Genomic DNA, 18,916 nt, shown 5'->3' with positions numbered 1-18,916 from the left:
TCTGGGTCACTGTCCGTGTGGAGTTTGCACATTCTCCCCGTGTTTGCGTGGGATTCGCCCCCACAACCCAAAGATGTGGAGGCTAGGTGGATTGGCCGCACTAAATTGCCCCTTAATTGGAAAAAATGAATTGGGTACTCTAAATTTATTTTTTAAAAAGAGATTAATATTATTAAGTGCTATCACATCCCTCCCAGAGTGTGGATTCCAGGGCTGGACAGGTCAGCTCCAATGGTGGGGGAGCCAGTGTCCTGAGCAGAGAAACTATAACTCCCGGCGTGCAGCTGCGGTGTGAACCGCGCATGTGCGGCCGCCACCGGAAGTGCTTGGAACGTTGGCCCGGGAGGGAGGCCCCGGCTCAGCAGCTGTCACTCAGAGTGTAGCAATTCACTCTGAACCGGGAGAGGAGCAGAGAGCGGCGGAGGGGAGGTGAGTTCACACCGGGGGGGCGGTGCAGGGTCCTCACGGGCGTCGGAACGATCCGGTTTGAATGGAGCAGGTCGTGCAAAAAAAACAACAACACCTCACTAAAACATCCCCACGTTTCCACACAAAAGCCTCGGCAGGAGGTCAGCGCGGAGCCGAACATGCCGCGGCCCCGCCGTGCGATTGCACCCTTCTGGATGTGCCGATCGGTCGCTCTGCCCTGCAAAAAGGGTATGTGCGACTGGGTACAACTAGGCAAAGGGGGAGCGGAGCGGGGTGTAATTGGGCAAAGGGGGGGGAGGGGAGCAGGTACGATTGGGCAAAGGGAGAGGGGGGCAGGGTCCGATTGGTTCAAAGGGAGAGGGGGGCAGGGTCCGATTGGTTCAAAGGGAGAGGGGGGCAGGGTCCGATTGGTTCAAAGGGAGAGGGGGGCAGGGTCCGATTGGTTCAAAGGGAGAGGGGGGCAGGGTCCGATTGGTTCAAAGGGAGAGGGGGGCAGGGTCTGATTGGGCAAAGGGAGAGGGGGGGGCAGGGTCTGATTGGGCAAAGGGTTAGGGGGGGCAGGGTCCGATTGGGCAAAGGGAGAGGGGGCAGGGTCCGATTGGGCAAAGGGAGAAGGGGCAGGGTACGATTGGGCAAAGGTGGACGGGGCAGGGTACGATTGGGCAAAGGGGAGGGGAGGGGAACGGCGCAATTGGGCAAAGGGGAGGGGAGCAAGGTACCATGGGGGGGAGGGTAAGATTGGGCAAAGGGGGAGTGGGCAGGGTACGATTGGGCAAAGGGGGGGGGAGGGGAACGGTACAATTGGGCAAAGGGGGAGGGTAAGGTTGGGCAAAGGGAGAGGAGGCAGGATACGATTGGGCAAAGGGGGAGGGGGAGGGGAACGGTATAATTGAGCAAAGGTGGACGGTAGCAAGGTACGATTGGGCCAAGTGGGAGGGAATGGGGTACAATTGGACAAAGGATGAGGGGGTGGGGTACGATTGGGCAAAGGGGGAGGGGGTGGGGTACAATTGGGCCAAGTGGGAGGGAATGGGGTACAATTGGGCAAAGGGGGAGAGAATGGGGTACAATTGGGCAAAGGGGGCAGGGTACGATTGGGCAAAGGGGGAGGGGAGTGGGGTACGATTGGGCCAAGGGGGAGGGAATGGGCTATGATTGGGCAAAGGGGGAGGGGATGGGGTACAATTGGGCCAAGTGGGAGGGAATGGGGTACAATTGGGCAAAGGGGGAGAGAATGGGGTACAATTGGGCAAAGGGGGCAGGGTACGATTGGGCAAAGGGGGAGGGGAGCGGGGTACGATTGGGCCAAGGGGGAGGGAATGGGCTATGATTGGGCAAAGGGGGAGGGGATGGGGTACAATTGGGCCAAGTGGGAGGGAATGGGGTACAATTGGGCAAAGGGGGAGAGAATGGGGTACAATTGGGCAAAGGGGGCAGGGTACGATTGGGCAAAGGGGGAGGGGAGCGGGGTACAATTGGGCCAAGGGGGAGGGAATGGGCTATGATTGGGCAAAGGGGGAGGGAATGGGGCACAATTGGGCAAAGGGGGATGGGATGGGGTACGATTGGACAAAGGGGGAGGGACTGGGGTACGATTGGGCAAAGGGGGAGGGAATGGGGTACAATTGGGCAATGGGGAGGGGAACGGGGTACAATTGGGCAAAGGGGGAGGGAATGGGTACAATTGGGCAAAGGGGAAGGGAACGGGGTATGATTGGGCAAAGGGGTGATGGGGTACAATTGGGCAAAGGGGGAGGGAATGGGGTACAATTGGGCAATGGGGAGGGGAACGGGGTACAATTGGGCAAAGGGGGAGGGAATGGGTACAATTGGGCAAAGGGGAAGGGAACGGGGTATGATTGGGCAAAGGGGTGATGGGGTACAATTGGGCAAAGGGGGAGGGAATGGGGTACAATTGGGCAATGGGGAGGGGAACGGGGTACAATTGGGCAAAGGGGGAGGGAATGGGTACAATTGGGCAAAGGGGAAGGGAACGGGGTATGATTGGGCAAAGGGGGAGGGAATGGGGTACGATTGGGCAAAGGGGGAGGGGATGGGGTACAATTGGGCAATGGGGAGGGGAACGGGGTACAATTGGGCAAAGGGGGAGGGAATGGGTACAATTGGGCAAAGGGGAAGGGAACGGGGTATGATTGGGCAAAGGGGTGATGGGGTACAATTGGGCAAAGGGGGAGGGAATGGGGTACGATTGGGAAAAGGGAGGGAATGGGGTACGATTGGGAAAAGGGAGGGAATGGGGTACAACTGAGCAAAGAAGATGGGGAACAGGGTGCAATTGGGGAAATGGGTGCAATGTGACAAAGGGGGGGGAGGGGGAAAGGATGTAATTTGGCAAGTGAGGTGGTTGTTCCACCCAGTTGTTGCCCTGCGGGGCGTTAATTGGAGACCCCCTCCCATTCCAGGCCTGGTGGGGCACAGTCTCCCCTCCTGCCCATGACCGGCCTTTATTCATCAGTTGGGATTAGATAAGAACATAAGAACTAGGAGCAGGAGTCGGCCATCTGGCCCCTCGAGCCTGCTCCACCATTCAATGAGATCATGGCTGATGTTTTGTGGACTCAGCTCCACTTTCCGGCCCGAACACCATAACCCTTAATCCCTTTATTCTTCAAAAAACTATCTATCTTTATCTTAAAAACATTTAATGAAGGAGCCGCCACTGCTTCACTGGGCAAGGAATTCGATAGATTCACAACCCTTTGGGTGAAGAAGTTCCTCCTAAACTCAGTCCTAAATCTACTTCCCCTTATTTTGAGGCTATGCCCCCTAGTTCTGCTTTCACCCGCCAGTGGAAACAACCTGCCCGCATCTATCCTATCTATTCCCTTCATAATTTTATATGTTTCTATAAGATCCCCCCTCATCCTTCTAAATTCCAACGAGTACAGTCCCAGTCTACTCAACCTCTCCTCGTAATCCAACCCCTTCAGCTCTGGGATTAACCTAGTGAATCTCCTCTGCACACCCTCCAGTGCTAGTACATCCTTTCTCAAGTAAGGAGACCAAAACTGAACACAATACTCCAGGTGTGGCCTCACTAACACCTTATACAGTTGCAGCATAACCTCCCTAGTCTTAAACTCCATCCCTCTAGCAATGAAGGACACAATTCCATTTGCCTTCTTAAATCACCTGTTGCACCTGTAAACCAACTTTTTGTGACTCATGCACTAGCACACCCAGGTCTCTCTGCACAGCAGCATGTTTTAATATTTTATCATTTAAATAATAATCCCTTTTGCTGTTATTCCTACCAAAATGGATAACCTCACATTTGTCAACATTGTATTCCATCTGCCAGACCCTAGCCCATTCACTTAGCCTATCCAAATCCCTCTGCAGACTTCCAGTATCCTCTGCACTTTTTGCGTTACCACTTATCTTAGTGTCGTCGGCAAACTTGGACACATTGTCCTTGGTCCACAACTCCACGTCATCGATATAAATTGTGAACAGTTGTGGGCCCAACACTGATCCCTGAGGGACACCACTAGCTACTGATTGCCAACCAGAGAAACACCCATTAATCCCCACTCTTTGCTTTCTATCAATTAACCAATCCTCTATCCATGCTACTACTTTCCCCGTAATGCCATGCATCTTTATCTTATGCAGCAACCTTTTGTGTGGCACCTTGTCAAAGGCTTTCTGGAAATCCAGATATACCACATCCATTGGCTCCCCGTTATCTACCGCACTGGTAATGTCCTCAAAAAATTCCACTAAATTAGTTAGGCACGACCTGCCCTTTATGAACCCATGCTGCGTCTGCCCAATGGGACAATTTCCATTCAAATGCCTCGCATTTCTTCTTTGATGATACATTCCAGCATCTTCCCTACTACCGAAGTTAAGCTCACTGGCCTATAATTACCCGCTTTCTGCCTGCCTCCTTTTTTAAACAGTGGTGTCACGTTTGCTAATTTCCAATCCGCCGGGACCACCCCAGAGTCTAGTGAATTTTGGTAAATTATCACTAGTGCATTTGCAATTTCCCTAGCCATCTCTTTTAGCACTCTGGGATGCATTCCATCAGGTCCAGGAGACCTGTCTACCTTTAGCCCCATTAGCTTGCCCATCACTACCTCCTTGGTGATAACAATCCTCTCAAGGTCCTCACATGTCATAGCCTCATTTCCATCAGTCACTGGCATGTTATTTGTGTCTTCCACTGTGAAGACCGACCCAAAAAACCTGTTCAGTTCCTCAGCCATTTCCTCATCTCCCATTATTAAATCTCCCTTCTCATCCTCTAAAGGACCAATATTTACCTTCGCCACTCTTTTTTGTTTCATATATTTGTAGAAACTTTTACTATCTTTTTATATTCTGAGCAAGTTTACTCTCATAATCTATCTTACTCTTCTTTATAGCTTTTTTAGTAGCTTTCTGTTGCCCCCTAAAGATTTCCCAGTCCTCTGGTCTCCCACTAATCTTTGCTACTTTGTATAAATGGGGATTCAATCCTAATGTTCACCATCGTCCCATTCCCAAGGTAGCCAGCACCTGCAGGAACGGAGGATTAATCTGTGGGACGCTGTCCAGAGCCAATCCAGCAGAAAAAACTATTGGGGCATTGAAAAGAGAAAAAAATCTGTTCATGTACTTTTGTTTCCAAGTTAGTGAATATTGAAGATGGGCAGGGAATAATCATAGAATCCCTACAGTACATTCGGCCCATCGGTTCTGAACCGGCCCTCTGAAAGAGCACCGTACCGCGACCCACTACCCTAGCCCTGTAATCCCACCTAACCTACACACCTTTGGACTAGATTTCATAGCATTTACAGTGCAGAAGGAGGCCATTCGGCCCATCGAGTCTGCACAGGCTCTTGGAAAGAGCACCCTACCCAAGGTCCACACCTCCACCCTATCCCCATAACCCAGTAACCCCATAACCCAGTAACCCCACCCAACACTAAGGGCAATTTTGGACACTAAGGGCAATTTATCATGGCCAATCCACCTAACCTGCACATCTTTGGGCTGTGGGAGGAAACCGGAGCACCCGGAGGAAACCCACGCGCGCACGGGGAGGATGTGCAGACTCCGCACAGACAGTGACCCAAGCCGGGAATCAAACCCGGGACCCTGGAGCTGTGAAGCAATTGTGCTACCACTATGCTACCGTGCTGCGTTGGTTGATTTCTATTGGTTAGTCAAGTAAGAGTGTTTGACTGATATTGGTGGAGGGGGGCTTGAAAGCAGGAATATTTACGGGTCAAATCCCACAGTAGTTGGTGGAATCAGTTGATAAATCAGGAATATGAAGCTAGTCTCAGTAACGGTGACCATAAACCTATCTTGAATGTCGTAAAAACACTTTGAGGGAGAGCAAGGAAATCTGCCGTCCTTACCCGGTCTGGCCTACACGTGACTCCAGACCCCTCGCGAAGGGGTTGACTCTTAACCGCCCCTCTGAAATGGCCGAGCGAGACACTCAGTTCAAAGGGGGGGGGGGGGGGGGGCGCGCACGCACACGCTGGGACAGCGGTCAGCACTGCTGCCCCACAGCGCCAGGGCCGTAGGTTCAGTTCCCAGCTTGGGGGTCACTGTCTGTGCAGAGCCTGCACGGGTTGCCTCCAGGTGCTCGGGTTTCCACCCACGGTCCAAACCCGTGCAGGTTAGGTGGGGTTGGCCGTGCTAAAATTGCCCCTTAGTGTCCCAAGGATGTGTAGGTTAGCAAAGCGAAAATGCTGGTAAATCTCAGCAGGTCTGACAGCATCTGTGGGGAGAGAAAAGAGCTAACGTTTCGAGTCCAGATTTGTCAAAGCTGTGTATGTTTGGTGGGGTTACGGGGATCGGGGGGGGGGGGGGGGGGAAGAGGGGAGAGGAGAGGTGGGGTGCTCTTTCGAAGGGTGGGTGCACTCGATGGGCCGAATGGCCTCCTCTAGTGTAGGGATTCTATGATTGTTGGCCGTGGTAGTGACCCAAATATCCCATGAAAGAAAACATTTTTAAAAAGCCTCCAAACCTGGCCGCTTGAACATCCCTCCGCAATGTTCTTCGCTGAACTATAGGTGGGAATGTCGTACTGGGATTTCTTAACCCGCTCCTGTTTCATAAAATACTCCATAAATCCTCTCTTTTTAATAAATTTAGCGTACCCAATTCATTTTTTCCAATTAAGGGGCAATTTAGCCAATCCACCTACCCTGCACATCTTTGGGTTGTGGGGGCGAAACCCACGCAGACACGGGGAGAATGTGCAAACTCCACGCGGACAGTGACCCAGAGCCGGGATCGAACCCGGGACCTCGGCGCCGTGAGGCCGCAGTGCTATCCACTGCGCCACCGTGCTGCCCTTACTCCATAAATCCTACAGGCTTCACCAAGCTTTTGGCCACCAGTCCTAGTACCTATTGAGTGGCTGGTGTTAGATTTTCCTCCATGTTCTGTATGTTTAACTGCAGAGTTCTTGCTCTCAGCTGGAAGTGTTTGTGTTGGACGTTGTTTTTAACGGTGGGGTTTCTGGTCTGTTTTAGGTGACGGGCAGGATGCAGATTTGCAGCCACAGCGAGCACGTGCTGCAGCAGCTCTGCTCCCAACTGGAGTACGGCTTCCTGTGCGACTGCTCCATCGCCGTGGGCGACGTCCACTTCCGGGCCCACCGGGTGGTGCTGGCGGCCTGCAGCTCGTACTTCCACAGACTCTTTGTCAACCAGCCGGAGGAGGCCTCGCAGGTGGCGCTGAGCTCGCAGGCCGTCAGCCCTGACCACTTCGACCTGATCCTGCAGCTGATGTACACCGGGCGCCTGGACTCCTCGCCTTCCGACCCGGAGCGGTTCAGGGCCTCGCTCAGCTTCCTGAAACTTTACAACGCTGCCTGGTTTCCCGCCGCGGCGGCGGCTGCGCCGAGGGAGAGGCAGAGCAAGGAGGGGGAGAGGCAGAGCGAGGAGGGGGCCCCCCTCGCCTCCAGCAAAAGCGACCCGTTCGTCTTTGGTGCCGGGCTGCACCAGGACCAATGTACGCCCGCCGCCCCGCTGGTTGAGCAAAATCACCAGGCCCCAGTATCCATCAAGGCCGAGACCCCGGAGGTTACGCGGGAATTACAAACGCTACTGTGCCACCACTGCGACTTGGCATTCGAGGAGCAGCAGGGCCTGAGCGAGCACCTTCAGTGCCACGCGGAGAAGCCGTGTCACTGCCTGCACTGTGGCCTGGCCTTTGACTGCACCCAACGGCTGCTGGAGCACGCCACCAGCTGCCTGCCCCCCAGGGAAGCGGAGGAAGACCCGAAGGCGGCGGAAGGGTGGAGCGTCGCCCCCGAGGTGAAGCGGGAAGCAGAGCTGGCCGAGAGGCCTGGGGGAGACGGCTGCTCCGAGAGCCAGGAGGCAGCGGACAAGGACACGGGGCCTCCTGGCCTGAAGTGGCCGAAGGTGGAAGACCCCGAGGAGGAGCAGGCGCCCCTGGTTCTGGAACTCAGCGGCATCACCGTGGTGAGAGTTGGCGGGGAGGAGGCAGGGCCCGCCTCGACCCCCCCTCCCCTCGGGCAGGCCGAGGACTACGAGCTGGAGGAGGGCGAGGTGAGGTTCCCGGGCGATGACGACCTGGTGCTGGAGAACGCCCGGGAGGGCGGTTTCTTCAGCAGCTCCGACAGCAGCCTGGACGGCGACAGTGAGCTTTCGGAGGCGACAGAGCTGAGCGAAGACGAGGGCAGCACCAGGCCCAGGGCACCACCAATGGCGCCCGCCGCCAGAGGCTTTCCTGACCGCCACACCTGCAGTATCGTCGGCACGGAGGAGCGCAAGGTGTTGCGGCGGCGGCGGGGGAAAGGGTGGCGCTGCCAGGCATGCGACGGATGCCACCCCTCGGAGGAGGGACCGATGAGCCAGCTGGGGGCGAGCAAGGCCACTGAGAAGAAAAATGCCATGCCCACCCGCTCCTCTTCACGACGCTGTGTACCTGAGTGTCGTGGGTGCCACGGCAACGGGCAGCAGCACAAGCGCCAGGACCCAGGTTTAGAAAGGATACAGTCTTTGGTGTGCCAGCTGGCCAAAGGGGCGAAGGCGCCAGCCAGCAGCAAAAAGGGGTCAGATTGGGTGCCGGGCAAACACTTCCGGGCGTCTCACTGCAAGAAGGGCGGCAAGGCTTCAGAGGGCAAGCAGCAACGCCATTTCAGCAAAACAGCGGCTGGCTCGAGGAAACAAAAACGATTGCGCAAACACTCCTGCGAGGTTTGTGGGAAAGGCTTCCTCAAGCGAGGCCACTTGACTGAACACTTAGCCGCCCACGGCAAGGAAAGGCGGTTCTTCTGCCAGGTGTGCGGGCGGGGGTTCCCGCGGGAGCGCGAGCTGCGGCTCCACGTGGCCACGCACACCGGCACCGCCCTCTACGAGTGCCAGCTGTGCGGCCTGGGGAACGACCGGAAGCACAGGCACCTCCGCCACATGGCCTGCCACCTCTCCCAGGGCCAGGCCCTGTGCCAGGTCTGCTTCGAGATCGTCCTCAGTGAGGCCGACCTGGAGCGACACCTCGAAAGCCACCTCCACCCCTGTGGGGCGTGCGGTGAAAAGTTCAAGCTGAAGAAGGACATGGTGACACACGGCACCAGCTGCTGGATGAAGAGGTTGTTGGATTCTGAACTGGACACGTCTTCGGATCATCCAAACAAATAAACCATCGTTGCAATGCAGAATCTCCCATTGCATTGTCGGCTTATTGAGTGAGCTGCACGAAACAGGAAGATTCTAGGTTTGACTTCTTGCCCTGTTGGTGAGTTAGCCTCTCTTGAACAGGTAGAGGGATAGGGGTAGGATTGGCTATGATTGATTACAGTATCCCTGCTCCCATGGGTTAGGGGGGGGGGGGGCTGAGTTCATCCCGGGATTTGCATTTTCCATCTCTGTAAACCTACTGTTCAGGGACAAGGAAGCGGATTGCACCTGGATAGCAGAGCGATGAGACACTCATGTGGAAGTGAAGGGCCTTCGGACAGAGGGCATACCCACGTGGAGCTGGAGTGTGGGCAGTTGGCCGGGGAACTGCCCCATGCCATGTCTGCGGGCCCTTCCCCGCCACCTGCTGCTGCACTCGTACCGTGGCTCTCTCTCCTTGCCGCATATCATCGTCCTGGTCCTTCCATCCAACTGCTTGGCCCCCCCGTTTGTGTTTTAAAATCCCGGTTGTTTACAAGTGCATCTTCGGGGCACAAGTCACCACAGGGGGGCACGAGGTGGGCGATTGGTAAATTTAGAAAGACGGGGCTGAACTAGGGCAGGATTGAATTCGGATGACTGTCCTTTCCCGCAATCTTCCACCCCCTTACCCGTTCATACAAACTGTCCTGCTGTTGACACTCTGGGGAAGTGGGGGGAAATCAGCCAGGGACCCGTGGGGAGCCTGTATGCCAATAAGGAGCCAGTGGCATCTGTGGAGGAGGTGGGGGGCATAGGGAGACACACACTGGCACAGTTGGTGATCTTTGTCCGATGTCGGTATCTGCTCAGTTGTACGGCAGGTGGGTCTAATTCACGGGCAGAGATGTGAAAACACAACTTGAGTTTTTTTAGACAGAACATTCATTTGTAGATTTGAGTTTTTTTTAAAACAGTACTTGTTGATTTAAGGGCCTTGCGTTCGAATTAAAAGAAAAAACTATTCATGGTGATGTCTTTTATTTGGGTTTTTATGCTCGGAGCGGAAATGTTGACGCCTTCAGCTGCGATCTGGCCTGGAGACTTGCTCGAGCCTGACCTTTCAACCACAGTAATGCCCAGTTGCGTAGTCCTTCCGGTGAGTTCAGTAATACAACCTCAATAGGTCTCCCTCACACGGGGTTCATTACCCCTTGCAAGTGCTTGTCAACTTACCTCTGTGCACTGTCACGACTGCACCTGCTCAGTTAGAACCCGCCATTACCAGCTGTAGCTTGACATGTTAATGCACCTTCCTCCTACTGTTGCTTGTCTTGGGCCCAGCCCTGTTAGTGAATATATCTCAACTGGTTAGTCTATCTCCCTCACACTTAGTAACGGTGGCACAGTGGTTAGCACTGCCGCCTCACAGCTCCAGGGACCCGGGTTCGATTCCAGCCTCGGGTGACTGTGGAGTTTGCACTTTCTCCCCGTGTCTGCGTGGGTTTCCTCCCACAGTCCAAAGATGTGCAGGTTAAGTGGATTTGCCACGATAGAATGCCTTAATGTCCAAAAGGTTAGACTGGGTTATGAGGATGGCTTAAGTAGAGTGCTCTTGCCAAGGGCCGGTGCAGACTCAATGGGCCGAATAGCCACATTCTGCGCTGTAGGGATTTTACGATAACCTCTCCCCTAACGTCCTGTTTTACAGATTTGTATCCCTACCATCATTAATCCAGCTTCCAGGGTAAGAGGTGAGTTACTGCCCTCGACATCAAGGCAGCATTTGACCAAGTGTGGCATCAAGGAGCCCTAACAAAACTGGAATCGATGGGAATCGGGGGGGAGGGTTGCACTGGATGGAGTCATCCCTGGCACAAAGGAAGATGATTGGGAATGTTGAAGGTCAATCATCTCAGCTCCAGGACATCACTGCAGAAGTTCCTCAGGGTAGTGTCCCAGACCCGAACATCTTCAACTGCTTCATCAATGACCTCCCCTCATAAGGTCAGACGTGGGGATGTTCGCTGACTTTATTTAAAAACTTTTAAAAAAAGAGTACCCAATTTCCCCCTAGCGTGGCCAATCCACCTAGCCTGCACATTTTTGGGTTGTGGGGACGAGACCCACGCAGACACGGGGAGAATGTGCGAACTCCACACGGGACAGTGACCCAGAGCCGGGATCAAACCCAGGTCGTCGGAGCCGTGAAGCAGCAGTGCTAACTGCTGTCTGCCCCCCGGGGCTGCTTGCTGATGACTGCACAATGTTCAGCACCATTCACAACTCAAAGAACAAAGAAATGTACAGCACAGGAACAGGCCCTTCGGCCCTCCAAGCCCGTGCCGACCATGCTGCCCGACTAAACTACAATCTTCTACACTTCCTGGGTCCGTATCCCTCTATTCCCATCCTATTCATGTATTTGTCAAGATGCCCCTTAAATGTCACTATCGTCCCTGCTTCCACCACCTCCTCTGGCAGCGAGTTCCAGGCACCCACTACCCTCTGCCTAAAAAACTTGCCTCGTACATCTACTCTAAACCTTGTCCCTCTCACCTTAAACCTATGCCCCCTAGTAATTGACCCCTCTACCCTGGGGAAAAGCCTCTGACTATCCATACTCTTCAGATACTGAAGCAGTCCTTGTCCAAATGCAGCAAGACCCGGGCAATATCCAGGCTTAAGCTGTCAAGTGGCAAAATAACATTTGCGCCACACAAGTGCCAGGCAATGACCATCTCCAGTAAGAGACCATCTAAACATTGCCCCTTGACATTCAATGGCATTAACATCACTGAATCCCCCACTATCAACATCCTGGGGTTACCATTAAATTGGTAATGTTTAGTGTCACAAGTAGGCTTACATTAACACTGCAATGAAGTTACTGTGAAAAGCCCCTAGTCGCCACACTGGCACCTGTTTGGGTACAGAGGGAGAATTCAGAATGTCCAATACACCAAACAAGCACGTCTTTCGGGACTTGTGGGAGGAAACCGGAGCACCCGGAGGAAACCCACGCAGACACGGGGAGAACGTGCAGACTCCGCACAGTGACCCGAGCCGGGAATCGAACCCGGGACCCTGGCGCTGTGAAGCAACAGTGCTAACCACTGTGCTACCGTGCCATCCAATTGACCAGAAACTGAACTGGACCCAGCCATATAAACACTGTGGCTACATGAGCATGTCAGAGGCTGGGAATCCTGCGGCGAGCAATTTGCCACCTGACTCCCCAAAGCCTGTCCACCATCGACAAGTCAGGAGCGTGATGGAATACAGTCCACTTGCGATGGCTGGGTGCGGCTCCAACAACACTTGACAACATCCGGGACAAAGCAACCCCGCTTGACTGGCACCCGATCAACCACCTTAACCATTCACTCCCTCCACCACTGATGGCACAGTAACAGCCGTGTGTACTGTTGGAACTCCCAAGGCCCCTTTCAAACCCTCAACCGTGACCACCTAGATGACAAGGGCAGCAGACACAGGGGGAAACACCACCATCTGGAGGTTCCCCTAGGTCAACACGGTAGCACAGTGGTTAGCACAGTTGCTTCATAGATCCAGGGTCTCAGGTTCGATTCCCGGCTTGGGTCACTGTCTGTGCGGAGTCTGCACGTTCTCCCCGTGTCTGCGTGGGTTTCCTCCGGGCGCTCCGGTTTCCTCCCACAGTCCAAAGATGTGCAGGTTAGGTGGATTGGCCATGATAAATTGCCCTTCGTGTCCAAAAGATTAGATGGGGATAGGGTGGAGGTGTGGCCTTGGGTAGGGTGCTCTTTCTAAGGGCTGGTGCAGACTCGGGCCGAATGGCCTCCTCCTGCACTAAATTCTATGATTCTAAGTCACCAACCTGATTTGGAAATATATCGGCTGTTCCTTCATTGTCACTGGGTCAAAATCCTGGTACTCCCTCCCTAACAGCACTGTGGGTGTACCTACACACACACACAGACTGCAGCGGTTCAAGAAAGCTGACCATCACTGCCTTCTCAAGGGGCAATGCGGGATGAGTGCTAAATGCTGGCCTAGCCAGCGTTGTCCACATTGCCTTAACGAACAAAGATAAACTCTGGTCTCAACACCAATTCCCACATCCCATGAACAAAGTTTTAAAATAGGAAAGCACACAGGAGGCCATTCAGCCCCTCGAACCTGCTTCGCCGTTCAATAAGATCATGGCTGATCCAAGTGTAGCTTCTACACCATTTCCTGCCTGTCCCAATAACCCTCGACTCTCCTGTCAATCACAAATCTATCTAACTCGGGCTTGAATATAATCAGGTGACCCGGCCCTCCCACTGCTCTCCGGGGGAAGAGAATTCTAAAGATTAACGACCCTCCGAGAGGGAATTTCTCCTCATCTCCGTCTGAAGTGGGAAATCCTTTATTTTTAAACGGTGCCTTCGAGTTCTGGATTACTCTGCGAGGGGGAAACATCCTCGCAGGACAGCACCCTGTCGAGCCCCCGCCTCAGAATCCTTTAGGTTTCAATGAGGTCACCTCTCAATTCTTCTAAACGGCAATGAGTGGTGGCTCAACCTCTCCTCCCCAGACAAACCCCTTCATCCCAGGGATCAGCCTTCTCGGAATGTTACAGTTAGATCTCGACTGATCCGCACGTTGACTCTTATTACCCCACCTTGGTTTCACGGCATTTGGCTTGAGGAAATGGCAGCGAGCTACTGAATGGAATCGAAGGCGACTGTCGGGATTAACAGCACAGTAATTCCAATTCACACTCCCACTGCAAGTTTTATTCTTCTGAAAAGAAAACATTATAAATTTGAGGGGGGGGGGGTTCACAGTGTACAAAAGGATTACATCTGGGCAGATTCAGCAGCCTGAGAGGAGGAACATAGATTTTGGGGGAACAAACACAGCAGGGTGTAGAAGCTGCACACCGTGATTGCTGAGTTTGTCTGGGGTGCGATGTCTCGCAAGTATTGTGAATGAGAAAATATACATTCAGACCAAAAGCCCCGAGGTGTTGGATGCGGGTAAGAAACAGTCTGTCAAAGTATACAGCAAAAATGCTGCCCCTTGCACCTCAGGTCACCTGTAAACTACATGGTTTAATATTTTTCAACTGGTAAAGACCTTGTGTGTCACAGTCAACCATTAATGTTTATCTTTTTTCTTCTTTTTCTTCTTGTGACCCAAGACCACCTCGCAGAGCACAGTCTGTGCGATCTCTGCCTCTTGCTGTTTTCTCCTTTTCTTCTCCCGCTTTCTGTGTCCGAGCTCCACTGATCCGGTGCCTGAGTGTTTGAAGGCAGCCTCTTCCTGCTCGTTGTCCCCCTTTTTCCTTCTCCGAGTGTCACCCGAGGCTTCCTGCTCTGGCTCGTGCCCCCCGAGCGCCACCGTATTCGCCCCCTTCCTCCTCTTGGCCGCGGGCTCCCCCTGGTCACTGAGCTCCGGCGCCACGGCCGAGTCCCCGTGGCGTTTCCGTGGCAGCCGCCAGGGCACGGCCGCGCCGAAAGGCTGGAACCTCAGCTTCAGGCCCGGCGGGATGCTGGGCGCCGGGCTGACGGGGATGGAGCGCAGCCCCTCGCTCCCGGCCGGATCCTCCCAGCTCTCTCCGATGGTGATGCAACCGGCAAACGGTGGACAGCTCTCGCCGTGGCCTTCCTTCTCCAGCGGGAGGACCAGACTGACCCCTTCTGCTCCGCTGGACGAGCCAAACACGTTGTACAGTTTGTCCCTGTACGTCTTTGACTTGAGTGTCTGAAAACCGACCAAAGGGATCTTCCTTCCGGAGAAACTGAAATAGAAAATGAGTAAAAACGTATCGAGTGTTAGGTCCAAGTGCAAATAAAAATCTCTTTGCATACCATCAGGTAACAATATTGTACTTAGAAACCACCTCAAGTGGATCAGCACATTCCAAAATGTATATGTCAACTTTTTAAAGCGTAGTCACTTGAAATGTAGGAAGTGTAGCAGGCGATTTGTTTACAGCAAGATCCCACAAATGACTTGATAAAGACTAGATAATTTTTCAAAAACTGTGTTTGCAGGATAATTATCAATAGGACAGTGGGGAGAATGCACTGTCCTTTACCTTGGTTTAACAATTTGAAATGTTCATTCTCAGGATGTGACCGTCGCTGGCTAGACCAGCATTTCCCCCATCCCTAACTGCCCCTCAAGAAGGTGGTGGGGAAACGACCCACTGCAGGCCATGTGGCGTACACACACCCACAGTGCTGTTAGGCAGGGCGTTCCAGGATTTTGACCCAGCGACAGTGAAAGAACGGTCAATATATTTCCAAGTCAGGGTGGTGAGTGAATTTAAGGGGAACCTGCAGAGGGTGGTGGCCCCATGTACCTGCTGCCCTTGTCCTCCTAGATGGCAGCGGTCGTGGATTTGTCTGACGAGCCCTGATGAGTTCCCTGTATCCGAAAGTCAATGTTGGAGCACTCCCTCCATATTTCACCGGACCCATTACCTTCCTGAGTTAGAGGGAGAGAGTGTAACCCGCTGACCAACGCCCAGAGCTAAATTGTTTCTCCAAGAGCTTTGCATTGTATTGAACAATAAAACCTGACAGAGCTACAGGTTTACAGATGATACCAGTTTCCGCGCATTTCCTCCATCGCCCATGACACTCACCCTTGGGGATCGAAGTCCGCGGGGGCTTTGATGAGCCAGAGCTCGGTGGAAGGATCATTCACCTTCTCGGGCGTGAGAGAGCACAAAGGCGCACATAGGCACGGGAGAAATTCCGAAGGGCATTCGAATTTGGTTCTCTTACCGGATCCTGAAAATGGAAAAAAAAACGAGACACACTCAGTAGATTGACAAGAACCATCTCTCCAGAAAATGCAGGCAATACCAGGAGAAGCCTTGGAATTGAGGGGGGCAAGGGAAGGGGTGATGGTTTATACCTGGCACAAAAGAGGACATTTCTCATCGTATCAATCAATCAACCCCCTCCACTGAGGGTTTCAGTCCAGCTCTTTGACCATCTCGGAGGTGAAGGTTTTAGTCCACCCCCCTTGCCAATCCCCGGGGGGGGGGGGGGGGGTTTGGTCCATGCCCTCCAACTGCTGCCAGAGGAGTGAAGGTGTTGGTCAATCCCTTTTAACCATCCCTCACGGCTGGGGGTGTGTGGGTTGGTCCGTCCCCTGTAACGGTCCCCAACCAAGAGGGTGAGGGGTTTGGTTCGTCCTCAATAAGCACCCCCATTTTTGTGTGTGTGTGTGTTGGAGGGGGGGGCGGGGGGCTTTGGACCATCCCCATTAACCATCACCAAGAGAGTGAGTGGGGGAGGGCGGATTGGTCTGTCCCCGTTCCCCAAGAGAGTAGTGGCTGGAGGGTTTAGTCCATTCCATTTAACTATGGATGTAGGGAAGTTGTTTCCATTAGCAGGGGAGACTAGGACCCGGGGGCACAGCCTTAGAATAAAAGGGAATCACTTTAGAACAGAGATGAGAAATTTCTTCAGCCAGAGAGTGGCGGGTCTGTGGAATTCATTGCCACAGAGGGGGGTGGAGGCTGGGACGTTGAGTGTCTTTCAGACAGAAGTTGATAAATTCTTGATTTCTCGAGGAATTAAGGGCTATGGAGAGAGAGCGGGTAAATGGAGTTGAAATCAGCCATGATTGAATGGTGGAGTGGACTCGATGGGCCGAATGGCCTTACTTCCGCTCCTGTGTCTTATGGTCTTATCCCCCAAGGGAATGGAGGGGGGGGTGGGTCCGGTCCTTTTAACCGTCACCCAAGTGAGGGGGGTATTGGTCCATCCCCTGTAACAGTCTCCCAAGTGAGGGGCGTATTGGTCCATCCCCATTAACCATCCCCAAGTGAGGAGGGTATTGGTCCGTCCCCATTAACCATCCCCAAGTGAGGGGTGGTATTGGTCCGTCCACATTAACCATCCCCAAGTGAGGAAGGTATTGGTCCGTCCCCATTAACCATCCCCAAGTGAGGGGGGTATTGGTCCGTCCCCATTAACCATCCCCGGGGGGGGGGGGTTATATTCCTCACCCGCCTGGCCACTCTCCCGGGCAGGGGGCGCGGTGCCGGGGGCATCGGCCTCCTCCTCGCTGCCGGACACCTCCCAGCGCCGCCTGTCCGCCGCCGCCATGGCCGCCGGCCCGTCTCCCTCCCGGGGGGGGAGCACGTGGGACACGGGCCGCACCATCGCTGTCCGCGGGGCGGGGGAAGACGGGAAACGCCCCCCAGCCCGCCGCTCCGAATGGGATGGTCCGGGCCCGGACCGCACCATCGCTGCCCCTGGGGGCGGGGGGATTTGTTTCCCCCCCCCCCGGGCGGCGCTCTCAGCTCAGAATGCGACCGTCCGCCTTCCCCGGGCCGGGAAGCGGCTCCTCTCCTCACGGAGCGCGGCCGCTGAATGGGCGGCCGCTCCACCTCCCGGCCAACCGGATTATCCAGCCGGGACACTCCGCCTCAATTCCCGTCCTCAGAATGCGCTGAATGATCGTCCTCTCACCATTAGCCCTCCCCCTATAAATAGGAATGGGACGTCCCGCGACCCGCTCTTCAAGCCGAGTGCTGGGTCAGTCCACTCGGACCGGAGGGGGGAGGGTGTCAATATCGACATTGCTCTCTTTTCAGGCACAATATTCGCTGAGGATGAGGTGGCGGAGGGTTACTTTTTTAATATAATCGATTAAAAGTCACCCGGGTTTCTTTTCGGGCTTGAATTCGCTCCTTGAATGCGCTTCACGGCCAGTACGGGTCCCTTAAAGGGATGGTGCACCTCCCTCCCAATGTCTGCCGACGGAATTTCCAGCCCAGCTGTTTGCGACAGGGGGCGCTGTGCGCCAGGACTGGCAGCAAAGTTCAAAACTCGCAAACTTTTCGTCAAACCTTTTCTTGCGTTTGACCCAGAGGCAGTTTGTGGTTGGGCTGATGGAATGGGGCGGCGTGTTGGCATTGCCGCCTCACGGCACCAGGGATCCGGGTTCGATTCCGCCCTCGGGCGACTTGTCTGTGTGGAGTCTGTACGACCCTGTCTGCGCCGGCTTCCCCCAAAGGCTCGCGGGTCGGGTGGATTAGCCCCTGAGTTGCCCCTTGCGTCCAAAAGACGTTAGGCGGGGTTGCGGGTGGGGCGCTCTTTCAGAGGGTCGGTGCAGACTCGACGGGCCGAGTGGCCTCCTTCTGCACGGTAGTGGTGCGAGGATTCCACGCGCCGCGTTAATCTTCCACGCACCATTATCCCCCCCCCTAAAAATTGGAATGGGACGTCCCGCGGCCCATTCTTCAAGCCGAGTGGTGGGTCAGCCCACTCAGAATGGAGGGGGGGGGAATAGAGGGATACGGACCCAGGAAGTGTAGAAGATTGTAGTTTAGTCGGGCAGCATGGTCGGCACGGGCTTGGAGGGCCGAAGGGCCTGTTCCTGTGCTGTACTTTTCTTTGTTCTTTGAGAGTGTCAATATCGACATTGCTCTCTTTTCGGTGGTTAGGTGTGCAGCTTAGGTGTGGTTATGGGGATAGGGTGGGGGGGGGGGGGGGCTAGGTAGAGCTCTCTTTCAGAGGGTCGGTGCAGACTCGACGGGCTGAATGGCCTCCTTCTGCACTGCAGGGATTCTATGGCAGAAAGGGAGAGAAAGACAGATTTAGGGAGGGTGTTTAGGAGGCTGAAGGCACCGTGGTAGAGAAATGGGGTTGCCCTAGCGGCCAGAGTTGCAGGAGCACAGATACCTCAGAGGGAGGTTATGAGGGGGGGGGGCGATTTGAAAACGAGGATGAAAATGTTAAATTTGTGGTGCATTTCCCCATTACTATTCATATAATTTACAGTGCTGAAGGAGGCCATTCGGCCCATCAAGTCTACACCGGCTCTTGAAAGAGCACCCTACTTAAACTCTCACCTCCACCCTATCCCCATAACGCAGTAACCCCACCCAACCT

The 18,916-nt window shown here is 54.3% G+C and overlaps 2 protein-coding genes across 3 annotated transcripts; one reads left to right on the top strand and one right to left on the bottom strand.

The window, feature by feature from the left end:
- Positions 1–322: 322 nt before the first annotated feature.
- Positions 323–10,052, top strand: LOC140402365 (uncharacterized). Its single transcript, XM_072490098.1, has 2 exons — positions 323–429; positions 6,936–10,052. Exon 2 carries the CDS (start codon positions 6,948–6,950, stop codon positions 9,066–9,068), a length of 2,121 nt encoding a protein of 706 aa, XP_072346199.1. The 5' UTR covers positions 323–429; positions 6,936–6,947; the 3' UTR covers positions 9,069–10,052.
- Positions 10,053–13,767: 3,715 nt separating this feature from the next.
- polr1g (RNA polymerase I subunit G) lies at positions 13,768–17,185 on the bottom strand. Of its 2 annotated transcripts, none has more exons than XM_072490099.1 (3): positions 17,026–17,185; positions 15,649–15,796; positions 13,768–14,796 (listed from the first exon to the last, which is right to left on the bottom strand). In XM_072490099.1, exons 1-3 carry the CDS (start codon positions 17,180–17,182, stop codon positions 14,154–14,156), a joined length of 948 nt encoding a protein of 315 aa, XP_072346200.1. In that variant the 5' UTR covers positions 17,183–17,185; the 3' UTR covers positions 13,768–14,153. The 2 variants fall into 2 exon arrangements, with proteins under 2 accessions (XP_072346200.1, XP_072346201.1); XM_072490100.1 differs by lacking the exon at positions 17,026–17,185 and adding an exon at positions 15,924–16,028.
- Positions 17,186–18,916: the final 1,731 nt, after the last annotated feature.

The sequence above is a fragment of the Scyliorhinus torazame genome, chromosome 25, assembly GCF_047496885.1.
Source record: "Scyliorhinus torazame isolate Kashiwa2021f chromosome 25, sScyTor2.1, whole genome shotgun sequence".
In the NCBI taxonomy this organism is placed as follows: domain Eukaryota; kingdom Metazoa; phylum Chordata; class Chondrichthyes; order Carcharhiniformes; family Scyliorhinidae; genus Scyliorhinus; species Scyliorhinus torazame.
Note: the sequence above shows the minus strand (reverse complement) of the source record. Positions and strands in the feature narration are given on the sequence as shown.

Coding starts and splice junctions, on each gene's coding strand:
- polr1g (XM_072490099.1), bottom strand. CDS start 17,182: ATGGTGCGGCCCGTGTCCCACGTGCTCCCCCCCCGGGAGGGAGACGGG. Junction 15,797..17,025: donor CCGGGAGAGTGGCCAGGCGG/GTGAGGAATATA, acceptor TTCCATTTTCAG/GATCCGGTAAGAGAACCAAA. Junction 14,797..15,648: donor GCGGACTTCGATCCCCAAGG/GTGAGTGTCATG, acceptor TTTCTATTTCAG/TTTCTCCGGAAGGAAGATCC.
- LOC140402365 (XM_072490098.1), top strand. CDS start 6,948: ATGCAGATTTGCAGCCACAGCGAGCACGTGCTGCAGCAGCTCTGCTCC.